The sequence below is a fragment of the Panicum virgatum genome, chromosome 2N, assembly GCF_016808335.1.
Source record: "Panicum virgatum strain AP13 chromosome 2N, P.virgatum_v5, whole genome shotgun sequence".
Classification (NCBI taxonomy): domain Eukaryota; kingdom Viridiplantae; phylum Streptophyta; class Magnoliopsida; order Poales; family Poaceae; genus Panicum; species Panicum virgatum.
Genome location: NC_053146.1, coordinates 2,394,759 through 2,408,540, shown reverse-complemented (window position 1 = coordinate 2,408,540; position 13,782 = coordinate 2,394,759). Strand labels below are relative to the sequence as shown.

The window sequence follows — 13,782 nt, the reverse complement described above, 5'->3', positions numbered from 1 at the left end:
GACCGATGGCAATGGAAAATTTATTTTAATAGTTTTCCGTACATGCTTAGAACATCAATTTGAACCCCATACGTGATCTGGGCGCTGTTTTAAGGCGGCCTGGTCCAGAACTCTGAATTGGAGTCGAAATTATATGTTGTGGGCCTCTCGCTTGGTTTAGACATCCGCGCTGGTATTCTCCTCCTCCATACCTCTCTCCAAACATTTTTGGGTTTCTTTGTTGTTCATAATTATAATAATTTTCTTAGGTAGCAATCTATTCTTACTAAAAGTGCATAGGAATAAGCTCACCGTAATTTCATCTTGAATGGACGTCGTATACATACGTGTCATGCCCACGTCATTTAGTCCTCGTAAATAAACTCTCTTCTTTAATGAAAAATGTTGTCACTATAATGAACTTCCCCACAGTTTTTCGTTCAAAAAACCTATACATTGAAACGTTGCAACAGTCCAACGAACTGGCAAGCACATCAAGAGTCAGTGTCTCCTTGGGGCCCAACGTGAAACTGACAGGAGGACCGTGCGCAGCGTCAACGGGCAGCCATCAAACTTTAAGGAACCTAAGAACACCGTATCTGACGGCATCTCTAAAAAGATTGCGACTGCTCATCTGCTCCTACCGGCTGCAGAACCCGCCGAGAGGCCGAAAGGATAGGAAGGCCTCAGTACTGGCCGGTATCATCCAAAGCACATGACGGTAAAAACTTCTGCGTGGCTACGTCAGAATAGATAGCCAGTACTGTGAAAACTACCCACTCATTCATCGATGTTTAGTTCCAACGACGGCGACGTACGCATGCGTCCAATTTTTTTTTCTCCAAAAAGCGTGTATGAATTTGACACAGATTCGATTGCAGGGTATTCCCCGAGCTAGCTAGAATATGATGTGCCCACAATTGATAGTCATACAAAGTTTCTCTTTCTGCAACCTTCAACTAGTAGCCAATTAAAAAAGAGAGAAATTTGAAATTTTACCCTCCCAATATTGCGTCGCAAACTTAACATCGCTAACAATGGATTCGCAAGATTGCCACTAACTTCGTTGGACCTGACCAATCTGCCCGGGATGTCTATTCCGCGCTCATGCAAGAGCGAGCTGAAGTATCGCTGAAGAGTGCTCGCGTCGCTCGCCCTCGCCGCCGCCATCTTCCCGATCTCCGGCGGCTCCCGAGCCGCCGGATCCACCGCCTAGTGTCGTCCCCATCCAAGAGAACCCTACTCCCCACCCGGTACCTAGCCCACCAGTTGTCAAGCTGCCGCCCTGGCTAGCGACGTCCCCGCCGCCGCCCACAACCCGCCACCTCCGCCGGTCGTCTCTTCCACCCCCTCCCCCTCTCTTCTAAGGGCACTAATGACTATCGTCGCCCCGGCAACCCCCCCCCCCCTCCTAACCTGGCTCGCCAGAGAAGATGAATAGTGAGCTCAGCAACGTTGCGAGCTCCAATTGCTTATGCGATAAATAGATTTCCCCAATCTGCCCTGCTTCTCTCCAATCTTATCTGATCCATACCTCTGGTTGGAGGACCTGATGTCACGAATGGATCGGCAGCTCCAAATCCTTGGCAACGCCAGCAGGCCATCGGCGACAGAGTTGGTGCGCGCGTCATTTCCTTGGAACCGGCAGCGTAACGCCACCATGAAAGGTACGTACCCAATTGAGTTGATGATAGTCATACTACGTTTTGTCTTTCTGTAAGCTTTCAACTAGCCAAGTACTCCCTCCGGTTCAAATTATAAGTCATTCCAAGAATTTTAGAGAGTCATATTTTTTCAAGTTTGACCAAATTTATATAATAAAATAATAACAATTATGATACCAATTATGTATCATTAGATTCTTTGTTAGCTATATTTTCATAGTATACCTATTTGATGTTATAAATCTTTGTGTTTCTCTCTATAATTTTAGTCAAACTTTAAGATGGTTTGACTCTCCAAAATTTTTAGAATGACTTATAATTTGAAACGGAGGGAGTAGTAAATAAAAAGAATCTCATACTGTCATGGTCTGGATTAGGTTTTTGGGGGGCCACATGGAATGGATTAAACTCTCCGAGCGAGATTCGTTCCGGCAAAACTCCAAAAGAACAGCAGGGCACAAGTTGTAGTACATCTCAAAAAAAGACAACTCTTCCCATGTAACCACCACACTGTTGTATTCAGGAAATTCAGACATTGGTCACATGTGCAGCACGAGACACAGCGACCACGGCATCCACCGGTGCTAGTAGTCTTCGGTCATCATCTCGTGGCTTACAAGTTGCTCCGGCCGCCGGTCAATCGCTGTACATCGACAATGACAACGTACTTAGCAGGTAAACTACAGACAGAACCACAGCATAGGGACGACTACCTCTAGAAGAAGAGTACCTTGTGAAACTGGCATGCTGAATTTCCTACAGTCCAGAGCCATGGAGCATCTTCCCATGTCCTTCCTTGTAGCCTTCCTCCTCCTCTGCCTTAGCCTCAACCTTCCGGGCTTCTGTGTCGCCGGCGGCAACGATTCCTTTGTCTTCGCGGGCTTCGCCGCCGGTGCCGAGAACCTCACCCTCGACGGCACGGCTGCGGTCACCAGGGAAGGGCTCCTTGGGCTGACGAACAACGAGCCTGGCGTCAAAGGCCACGCGTTCTACCGGATCCCGCTTCAGTTCAAGGACTCCCCCAATGGCACGGCGCAGTCCTTCTCCCTCGCCTTCGTCTTCGCCATCCTCTCGGCATCCTCAGACCTGAGCACGGATGGCATGGCCTTCGTCATCGCCCCGGGGAAGGATTTCTCCAACGCGTCGCCGGCCCAGTACCTGGGCTTGCTCGACAGCCACAGCACCGGCCCGAGCGGCAACCCCTTCTTCGCCGTGGAGCTCGACACCATCAAGAACGACGAGTTCCAAGACATCGACGACAACCACGTCGGCATCGACATCGACGCGCTCTCCTCCGTGGAATCCAGCTCCGCCGCCTTCCACGACGACAAGGACGGTACGCTCAAGAACTTGAGCCTCATCAGCACTGACGGCGAGCTCATCCAGGTGTGGGTAGACTACGATGGGGAGGCCAAGCAAATCAATGTCACTCTGGCTCCCATGGGAGTGGCGAAACCGTCCAAACCCCTGCTCTCCAACACCACCGACCTCTCAGCTGTGATCACCGACCATGCTTACGCTGGCTTCTCTGCCGCGACCGGGCCGATCAAGTCGCGGCACTGCGTGCTTGCCTGGAGCTTCGCCATGAACGGACCTGCCCCGCCCATTGATTTCAAGAAGATGCCAAAGCTGCCACACTCTGGCCACAACCACAAGACTCTGATGAAGGTCTTGGAGATTGCACTGCCTGCAGCAGCTTTTGTAGCCTTGTTGGCATGCATTGCAGTCTTTGTGATTGTGCAGAGGAAGCTGGCATACGATGAGCTCAGAGAAGATTGGGAGGTCGAGTTCGGGCCGCACCGGTTCTCGTACAAGGAACTGTTCATGGCGACCGAAGGGTTCAAGAGCAAGCACCTGCTCGGCGCAGGCGGGTTCGGCAAGGTGTACAAGGGAGTGCTTCCAAAGTCCAAACTGGAGGTCGCCGTGAAGAGGGTGTCCCATGACTCGAGCCAGGGGATTAAGGAGTTTGTCTCTGAAGTTGTCAGCATCGGCCACCTTCGCCATCGCAACCTCGTGCAGTTACTCGGCTACTGTCGGAGGAAGGGTGAGCTGCTTTTGGTCTATGATTACATGCCCAGTGGCAGCCTTGACAAGTATCTCTACGGCGAGGAGAACAAGCCCTTACTGGAGTGGCCTCAGAGGCTTCAGATCATCAAAGACGTGGCTTCAGGGTTGTACTACCTCCATGAAAAGTGGGAGCAGGTCGTCATCCACCGGGACATCAAGGCAAGCAATGTGCTCCTCGACGGCGCCATGGTCGCACACCTAGGCGACTTTGGCCTTGCAAGGCTGTACGACCATGGCACCGACCTGCAAACCACACACGTGGTTGGCACCATGGGTTACATTGCGCCGGAGCTTTCGCGCACGGGCAAGGCGTCCCCTCTCACCGACGTCTTCGCCTTCGGCACCTTCCTCCTCGAGGTCACCTGCGGCCGCCGCCCGGTCAGCAACAGCGTCCAACACGGCCGGGCGATGCTGGTTGACCGGGTGCTCGAGTACTGGCACAGAGGAGCTCTCGAGGAGACCGTGGATTCCAGGCTGCAGGGCAACTACAACGTTGACGAGGCACGGATGGTGCTGACGCTTGGGTTGATGTGCTCGCACCCGTTCCCAGGTGAGAGGCCTACCATGAGGCAGGTCATGCAGTACCTCGACGGCGACGCGCCGCTGCCGGAGCTGGCGCCGGCGAACATGAGCTTGTTGAGCCTCATGCGGAACCAATTGTCCTTCGACCAGTCCGTCCTGCAGTATCCGTGGTCGGCGACCAGCATGGGCACGATGACACCAGGCATCTCGGTGGGAAGATGACAGCAGCTAGTATATTGGTTGATTGTATCTAAAGCATGTGAGTACACATGGCCTCTGTTTTGTTTCTGGTTCTTAGTGGGTGTTGTTGTGTCGCAACTTATATGTGGTGTAAATCCAACACGATAATTCACCTTGTGAAACACACGAGAAAAATGTTGTGATCTGCTGTTGGGGGTGCGCTTTTGTGTATAAAGGCTAAGTTAGAGGTACATGGACTTAGTTGCAGTGATTAAGTATCTTGTTGTAAATTTAGGGATCGATATGTAATATTCAGCCTCACCAATGCAATAAATGTAAACAACCGTCTCTCTTCCCTATAAATAGCCCTAGGATTTAGAGGAGATGATTTTTGGCCACTTGCTACTTGCTCATTTGACTTACTCTCTCTCATTCTACCTCATCTCTCGTCTGTTCTGGGTCCAACCCCAACATCCACCATTACTAATTTGTGTGTCACTTAATTAGTATTTGTCAAGTTCATAGTAATTTGCATGATACTTAATTAGTATTTTGTCAAGTTCATTTTGATGGCCTGTAAATTAATTTTCAGACTCGTTGCATGACTTATACTCATTTTTTATATGGTAGCTATATATGTGAGAAAGTTTAGGAACATCAAAATAAACAACCTTACATGGACAACTAATCATAAAGCTCATGGAAACTACGCTAGTCACCCCTATATTTTTTCTACAGTTTGGACCAGACTTCATTTGAGAAAAAAAGAAAATAAAGTCCAATTTCTCGCTCAAACTAGCATGATAGTTTGATTTTCAACTCTCAACTAGAGCACATGGTAACTGTAGCCATCCATCTGTTTAAATCAGATAAATTTAGCCCTTGGAGTGGTTTCAAAGATTATTTTTCATTTTATATAAATTAACAAAATGTGGTTTTGCCTAAAAAATTCAAAACTAATTCATTTTAAATTAGAAAAATATATGAAACTTGTATAATTTTTTTCCTAAAAATGCAACTTATATGTTGGTGCTCTATTTGGATCATATGTATTAAAAAATGATAGGCATAATTGTAAACATTAAGAACACTAAACATAGAAACAAATTGATATCCTATTAATGAAATGATTTCTTGGTGGTGAAACTAGATCGTTTGTAAGAACATCTCCACGAGGCTAGGTAAATCCCACTAGCTAAATTCACATTTAGCTAGCCATTTAGCTAGCTTGTTAGCTTTCCAAAGGGTAGGGAAATCAACAGACTAGAAATTTTGGCTCTTCAAATACCTGACATGTGGGACCTCTTCTTTAGATTTTTCTTTTTTCACCCAGCCCTATTTTATTCTCTGCAGGTGGGGCTGGGCCAAGGCAACAAGCCAACCGGCGGTGGCCGGCCGCCGCCGGCAGGTACGGCGACGGCTGCTAGTGGGGCTGGCACCACCGCAAAGAGGAGGAGACAGCGAAACTGGTGGGGTCCTCGACGGGTGCGGGTGAGCGGCGGAGCTAGAGGCGCAACATGGGGATGGGCATGGCTGCCGGCGCGAGGTCATTGGGGCCCACATCAGGCCTAGGTGAGCTGCCAGGGAGGTCGGGGATGTCACCGCGGAGCTCCCAGCGGAGGGAATCGGTTGGAGGCCCCACACCACGGTGGAGTTTGACGGCGACAGCGGCAAGAGTTCAAGCTCCGGCCTTGGCTTCTGGGAGGACTGCAGCTCGGAGTGTCTTTTGGGGGAGGTCGGCGATGGCGCGGGCGGGCTCGGGATTCGCAGGCAGGAGGCGGGAGGATGCGGGCGGGCCCAGGAGAGCAGATGGCAAGGTGCTCCGTCTTGACACCTTTGCCAAGCGAGCCGCACCAGATGTCGAGTTGGATACCGAGAGAACCGATATACGAGTTTGTTTGATCGCCTTTTTAGTTGGTATACCGAGCGAGATACCAATACAGAGTGGTTTACATTCTCTTCTGGAGTTGCTCTTAACACCTTACACCCATATTCGGCTTAGAACCCATAATCTACCTATGCGATCCAACAGGAGTTGTTCAAGTACCAAAAAGTTACACAAGTTGACTCTTAGCCTCGGTTTGGTTCATGCTTAAGTTGTGACTTAGGAATGAAAATGCACGTGCATTGATGTTAAGTTCGTTCTGCATTGCCAAAAAGGAAATCTTTATCCATTGCAACAGAATGCATGTTCGTTCTGCAGTGTGTAGCATCAGACTTTCAGCAGCCGGAATAGGTATACTGGAAGCCCAATGACATCGGCCCGTAAGCCTGTTCTGCCATGCTCGGCCCAGCACGATAGCTCCCGCCAGAGCACTAGTACAGCTGCAGCTTCGCCTTGGTTGGTTCTGCTGCAATTGACCAGTCAATTCTTCTCGGCTGCCTTCCAGTCAGCCAGGCTTTTCACACAGCAGCACCTGCTTCAAGTTCTAGCTACCAGCCTCGCATTCGCATTCGTCCTCGTGCGGCACAGCGCGAAGCTATGTCGTCCTCGTCCGTGCTTCCAATTCACAAGAAACTGCTCAGTATCAGCCTGTGCGTGTGCGTGATCCTCGCCATCGGCGTCAAGGTTGACGGCAGCGCCGGCACGACCGCCGCCGACCAGTTCGTCTACTCCGGCTTCTCCGGCGCCGACGTCACCCTCGACGGCGCGGCCGCGGTCACGCCGTCCGGCCTGCTCGAGCTCACCAACGGCACGCTCCGGCAGAAGGCGCACGCCATCCACCCGGCCCCGCTCCGGTTCCGCGAGCCGCGCAACGGCACCGCGAGCGCGAGGTCCTTCTCGACGTCCTTCGTGTTCGGCATCCTCTGCCCGGACCCTGACGCCTGCGGCCACGGCATCGTCCTGTTCGTCGCCCCGGGAAGCTACGACCTCTCCGCGGCGTTCCCGAGCCAGTACATCGGCCTCGTCAACGCCACGACCAACGGCGACAAGGGCGACCACCTCTTCGGCGTCGAGCTCGACACCGACCAGAACAACGAGTTCCGCGACATCGACGGCAACCACGTCGGCATCGACGTCGACGGGCTCGTTTCCGTGTCCTCGGCCAGCGCCGGCTACTACGATGATCGCGGCGGCGGGGTCTTCCGCAACCTGACGCTTGCCAGCGGCGAGGCGACGCAGGTGTGGGTGGACTACGACGGTGATCGGAAGCAGATCGACGTGACCATGGCTCCCCTGAAAATGGCCAAACCCAGTAGGCCGCTGCTGTCCACCGCCTATGACCTCTCCACAGTGCTCACCGACGTGGCGTGCGTGGGCTTCTCGTCGGCGACGGGCTCGTTCAACTCGCGGCACTACGTTCTTGGTTGGAGCTTCGCCATGGACGGACCTGCTCCAGCCATTGACATCTCCAAGTTGCCACGGCTGCCCCGGTTTGGCCCCAAGCACCGTGCCAAACTGGCAGAGATCGTACCGCCAGTAGCGACCGCAGGATTCATCTTAGCTGTGGGTGCCATTGCTGTTCTGTTGGTGCGGAGACGGCTGCGGTACACCGAACTGCGGGAAGATTGGGAGGTCGAGTTTGGTCCACATCGGTTCTCGTACAAGGATTTGTTCAATGCAACGGAAGGATTCAGGAACAAGAACCTACTTGGTGTCGGAGGGTTTGGGAGGGTGTACAAGGGTGTGCTTCCGGTGTCGAAAACGGAGATCGCCGTCAAGAAAGTGTCGCATGACTCGAAGCAGGGCGTGAAGGAGTTCATAGCAGAGGTTGTCAGCATTGGCCGCTTGCAACACCGTAATCTTGTGCACTTGCTTGGTTACTGCAGGCGAAAAGGTGAACTCCTCTTGGTCTACGAGTACATGTCAAATGGGAGCCTTGATAAGCACTTGTACGATGCTAGTGATGATGTTCCAATTCTAGATTGGGACAAAAGGTTCATGATCATCAAGGGAATCGCTGCCGGGTTGCTGTATCTCCATGAGGAATGGGAGAAGGTTATTATCCACCGTGATATCAAGGCAAGCAATGTGCTGCTTGACAAGGACATGGATGGCCGACTTGGTGACTTCGGCCTTGCAAGGTTGTACGACCATGGTGCCAACCCACACACCACTCATGTGGTTGGAACCATAGGGTACTTAGCTCCCGAGCTTGGTCGCACAAGTAAAGCAACCCCTCTGACCGATGTGTTTGCCTTCGGCGTATTCATTCTTGAAGTCACTTGTGGACAAAGACCCATCAAGCAAACTTCAAATGGTAACCAACTCTTACTGGTTGATTGGGTTGTTGACCATTGGCACAAAGGATCACTGACCGATACCGTGGATGCTAGGCTTCATGGAAGGTACAACATTGGTGAGGCATACCTAGTGCTCAAGATAGGATTATTGTGCTCTCACCCTCTTTCCAGCATGAGGCCTAGCATGCACCAGGTAATGAAGTATCTAAATGGAGACATGCCACCACCGGAGCTGAATCCGACACTTCAAAACTTTGAAACCCTTGCACTGATGCAGAATGAAGGGTTCGACTCGTACATCATGTCTTACCCCTCTTCGGTTGCAACCATGACCACCATGTCCAACGTTTTAGGAGAAGTTATCACGTGAATCGCCTTTTGTTTCCATGTCATTCATTTCTTTAGATCATGCTACTCTTCAATGTAGATACACTGAACTCCATGATTAATCCCTTCAAAGAAAGTTGTAACTTGTAAATAGACATTGGAAGCTTGTGTTTTACTTTGTTATAGAGTAGTCTTCATATACTTACTAGTATACCGCGACACTTTTACATGTGTGAAAACATTATGTCCAGAAGATTAAACTAATGTGGACCGTATTTTTTTTCCTGTCTGAAGATGAAGAATGTTGATCATTTATAAATTTCTGCCAACGTGATTAGGCCAAAATGTGCCAACATGGGAAACGTAACTTGAACACGGCATTTCAGTCTTCTACAAACGTGATTTTGAATCTTAGGACTAAACAGCGAAAACCTGCACTAGGTAGTCATCCTTGCGTGTCAACACAAGTGAACTCAATTAAGAAGTATTCTTAAGAATAAAACAGGAGTGGAGTCAACAAAGAAGATAAGGAACACACGCATGAATCTGACCTAGTCAGCAGTTTATGCCGAATGCTTGCAATTAAATCACGTCTCTCATTGTCTGACTTTGAAGGCGCATCTTCTGATGATTTCCTCAGAGACGTCAGAGTTACGCTTGTTCTCATCCCATATGTTCACATGAAGCACACGCACACTGGCCTCGTAGACTTGGAATCCTAACACAACTCTTCTATCCAAGGGCTAAACTTTAGATCATGTCATATCAAAGAGAATCTTGATATTTAGAAGTATTAAATGAAATCTAATTACAAAACTAATAGCAGAACTCTAGGACTAAACTGCGAAACAAATCTAATGAGGTATATTAATTCATAATTAACGGATGGTTGCTGTAGCATCATTGTAGCAAATCATGGATTAATTAAGCTCATTAGATTGTCTCACGAATTAGCATCCATCTGTGTAAAAAGTTTTATAAATAAATTTTATTTGATACTTTTAAATAGTAATATTACTTTTGATGTGACAAAGGCTAAAAAGAAACCTCTGGAAAAGTTTAGTTAACATGAGTTCTCTCGGCATCTCCTCTGACCAGCGACTGGTAGACAGTGTACAGGAAAGGGACAGAACAAAGAAATTGAATCGCTGCTTTCACTACTAGAAAGCAGCACCAATAAACACGTTCAGACTTCAGACAATGATGCATCAGCAACTGCAGCTGCAGGTCCTAATAATGTGTCAGGTCAGGGTGACTGACCGAGCCCGTAAGGCCGTAACACGCAATTAGGCAAGTCATGCATAGTACATCTATTCCCCACGCACAAAGCATTCCAATCATCTCCACATCCCTGCAATTCTGTAGAGTTTCGCATGCACGGGTCATGGCTCATCTAGAGATCATCTCCTTCCTTGTAACCGTCCTCCTCCACTCCCTGAATCCAGCTCTGGCCGTTAGTGCTGCCACCGGCCAGGACCAGTTCGTCTTCTCTGGCTTCTCCGGCACCACCAACCTCACCCTGGACGGCACGGCCACCGTCACGGCAGACGGCCTCCTCGAGCTCACCAATGGCTCGGTCCAGCTCAAGGGCCACGCCTTCCACCGGTCCCCGGTGCGCTTCCGCGAGTCGCTCAGCAGCCCGGTGCGGTCCTTCTCGGCTTCCTTCGCGTTCGCCATCCTCACGACCTACCCGGGGCTCAGCTGCCACGGCATCGCCTTCACCATCGCGCCCAGCACGGACTTCTCCTCCGCGCTGGCCGCACAGTACATGGGGCTCGCCAACATCGACGACAACGGCAACGCGACGAATCACTTCTTCGCCGCCGAGATCGACACGATGCAGAACGTCGAGTTCCAGGACGTGAACAACAACCACGTCGGCGTCGACATCAACGGCCTCCGTTCCGTTGCGGCGCACACCGCAGGCTACTACGACGACGACACGAACGGGAGCGGCAGCTTCCATGACATGAACTTGATCAGCGGCGAGGTGATGCAGGCGTGGGTGGAGTACGATGGGGAAGCCACACGGATCAGCGTCACCATTGCTCCTGTTGGGATGACCAAACCAGTAAGGCCACTTGTTACAGCAGTATACAACCTCTCGAATGTGTTGCTTGAGCCTTCATACGTTGGCTTCTCATCTGCGACCGGCCCGATAAACTCTCACCACTACATTCTTGGCTGGAGCTTCGGCATGGGCGGGTTTGCTCCGGCGATCGACATCGCCAGGCTGCCAAAGCTACCTCGCCTCACCGCGAAGCCTCGATCCAAGGTCTTGGAGATCTCCCTGCCAATTGCCACCGCAACATTCATTGTCGCTCTAGGCACTCTTGTGGTTGTACTCCTGAGAAGAAGAATGAGGTACGCCGAGCTACGCGAAGATTGGGAGGTTGACTTCGGACCTCACCGGTTCTCGTTTAAGGATTTGTTCCATGCTACCGATGGATTCAAGGACAAGAACCTTCTTGGAAAAGGAGGGTTTGGCAGGGTGTATAGAGGAGTGCTTCCAAAATCTAAAGTGGAGGTCGCTGTGAAGAGGGTGTCACATGAGTCGAGGCAGGGGATGAAGGAGTTTGTCGCTGAGGTTGTTAGTATTGGCCGCATCCGACACCGAAACCTTGTGCAATTACTCGGCTATTGTCGGAGGAAAGGTGAACTCCTTTTGGTGTATGACTACATGCCGAATGGCAGCCTTGACAAATACATACACTGCAAAGGGGAAAGGCCAACGTTGGATTGGGCTCAGAGGCTTCATATCATCAAAGGTGTCGCAACCGGTTTGCTTTACCTTCACGAGAGGTGGGATAAAATTGTGATTCACCGAGATATCAAGGCAAGCAATGTGCTCCTCGACAAAGAATTGAATGGGCGGCTTGGGGACTTTGGCCTGGCAAGGTTATATGACCATGGCACTGATCCGCAAACCACTCATATGGTTGGTACCATGGGTTACCTTGCTCCAGAGCTACTGCGCACAGGCAAGGCATCAACTCTCACAGATGTTTTTGCTTTTGGCATATTCATCCTTGAGGTCACATGTGGGCAAAGACCAATCAAGGAAGATGACCAAGGTGATGATCAACTGTTTCTGGTTGATTGGGTACTTGATCATTGGCACAATGGGACTCTCCTTGAGACGGTGGATACAAGGTTGCAAGGAAACTATAACACTGATGAAGCATACCTTGTGCTGAAGCTTGGACTGCTCTGCTCGCACCCATCTGCATGCGCAAGGCCAAGCATGCAAAAGGTCTTGGATTGCCTTGATGGAGATGCACCGGTTCCAGAGTTGGCATCGACACAATCGAGCCTCAATATGCTAGCCCTGTTGCAAAACAAGGGATTGAATCCATATATTGTGTCATGTCCTCCATCATCAACGATGAGCTTCGGAACTATATCAGACATGTCAGGAGGGAGATGATAGTCACTTGAATATTTTCCTCTTTTTGAGAAAGAACAGCAGGGTTGCTCCTATTGATTAAAAAATATTCCATGACATTGTCTTCCTTGTGGAGTTTCTCCATGAAAGAAAGAGTCTCCTTGTAACCTAAACATAGGTTCCACTAACACTCCACGCCGAGCCGGAGGAGTGATGAGCTTGCCGGCGAGCCATCAAGACTCCAATATTATGGCGGATCAAGCTTATAATGGTGGTTTACTCCGATCCTTAAACCAAGAACAAGTTAGAAACACCATGCAATCACTCACACTAGGTCTAATTTAGCACTAATCACGTGCTAATTTTATCGGATGATCAAACTGATCACTTTGCTAGCTTGGATGTCTTCTCAATGTGTATGGACTTCTTATATAATTCTGCAGCTCCAAAATGAGGGAGCCACCATACAACCATAGCTGAACCGCTGCAGCGCTGATGCTGACATGAGGGAGGAGTGAGGGGTCTTTGTGCCGCTAATTAAGCTGGGGCAGCTGCCCCATGGTGCTGTATGGGGAGCTCCACCATTGTTCTTCTGTTCTATTTTTTAGCACTACATGAACTAGTTGTAGATGATTTTATATAACTGATCCATGCACGCCCTATTTCCAGTGCTATGAAGAAATTCTTCTTCTTTTTTTACACTTAAAAATATGGTTTTGCTAAAACACGGTACAAATACAAATGATCATATACACCCCTGCATACTCAATCCATAAACGCACATGCGCACTCACATGAATCTTGGTGTCAGTGGTCACATCACTTATAACTAACATAATACTTAGTTCAGTTAGTTGTAAATACAAGCACCAATGTTGAGCTGATAACTCGAACCTTGATTGGCTTTTGGATGGCAGAAATTAAAAAGAACATTACTTTATTTCATTACTTGACGATCTGTAGTTTCTCCTCATGTTCTGCGCTTGAGGAGTCATTGCCCCTCGTGTTTGCGACATGAATGGAACTGGAGCATGCTGCATGCATAATTGCATATGACCCATCTTTACATAGTTTAACAGTTAACACCCCCAGCATATAAAGGCAACATCAAATGGGAGTGGAATTTCCTGATGCCTTGGTCAAGATGGAACAAGGACAGCAAAGCTTATTGAATTGATGGCGAGTAGGACGTCTCAATTAAATTGTTTCTTGAAGATGGGGACTGCTATAAAATTTAGCAGAACAGACAATGCTGAACTGTTCACATTGGCAGTCGTCATGGCCCGTCCAAGGCGGCAAAGGGTCTCCTTGATAAAATCAATGAAAACGACGATGGAAGAAAAATATTCCTAAGTAATTTTTTATACAGGCTATGAGATGAGAGACAATCTACAAAATATACACTCCACGTAGCTGTGTTCGTTTTGCTTGTCAGTCAACCAACCAGCAGTATTGTTCTCTCATACTAAATAA

At 49.4% G+C, this 13,782-nt stretch overlaps 2 protein-coding genes across 2 annotated transcripts; both read left to right on the top strand.

Annotated features, from left to right (window-relative positions):
- Nucleotides 1-2,084: 2,084 nt before the first annotated feature.
- On the top strand, nt 2,085-4,795 carry LOC120663004 (L-type lectin-domain containing receptor kinase SIT2-like). Its single transcript, XM_039942042.1, has one exon. The coding sequence runs from the start codon at nt 2,388-2,390 to the stop codon at nt 4,452-4,454; it is 2,067 nt and encodes a 688-aa protein (XP_039797976.1). The 5' UTR covers nt 2,085-2,387; the 3' UTR covers nt 4,455-4,795.
- A 2,017-nt stretch (nt 4,796-6,812) lies between these two features.
- LOC120663006 lies at nt 6,813-12,971 on the top strand. The gene is made up of 2 exons (XM_039942044.1): nt 6,813-8,916; nt 10,324-12,971. The coding sequence occupies exons 1-2, from the start codon at nt 6,895-6,897 to the stop codon at nt 12,349-12,351; spliced, it is 4,050 nt and encodes a 1,349-aa protein (XP_039797978.1). The 5' UTR covers nt 6,813-6,894; the 3' UTR covers nt 12,352-12,971.
- The last annotated feature ends 811 nt before the right edge of the window (nt 12,972-13,782 follow it).

Coding starts and splice junctions, on each gene's coding strand:
- LOC120663004 (XM_039942042.1), top strand. CDS start 2,388: ATGCTGAATTTCCTACAGTCCAGAGCCATGGAGCATCTTCCCATGTCC.
- LOC120663006 (XM_039942044.1), top strand. CDS start 6,895: ATGTCGTCCTCGTCCGTGCTTCCAATTCACAAGAAACTGCTCAGTATC. Junction 8,917..10,323: donor TCATGTCTTACCCCTCTTCG/GTTGCAACCATG, acceptor GCTCATCTAGAG/ATCATCTCCTTCCTTGTAAC.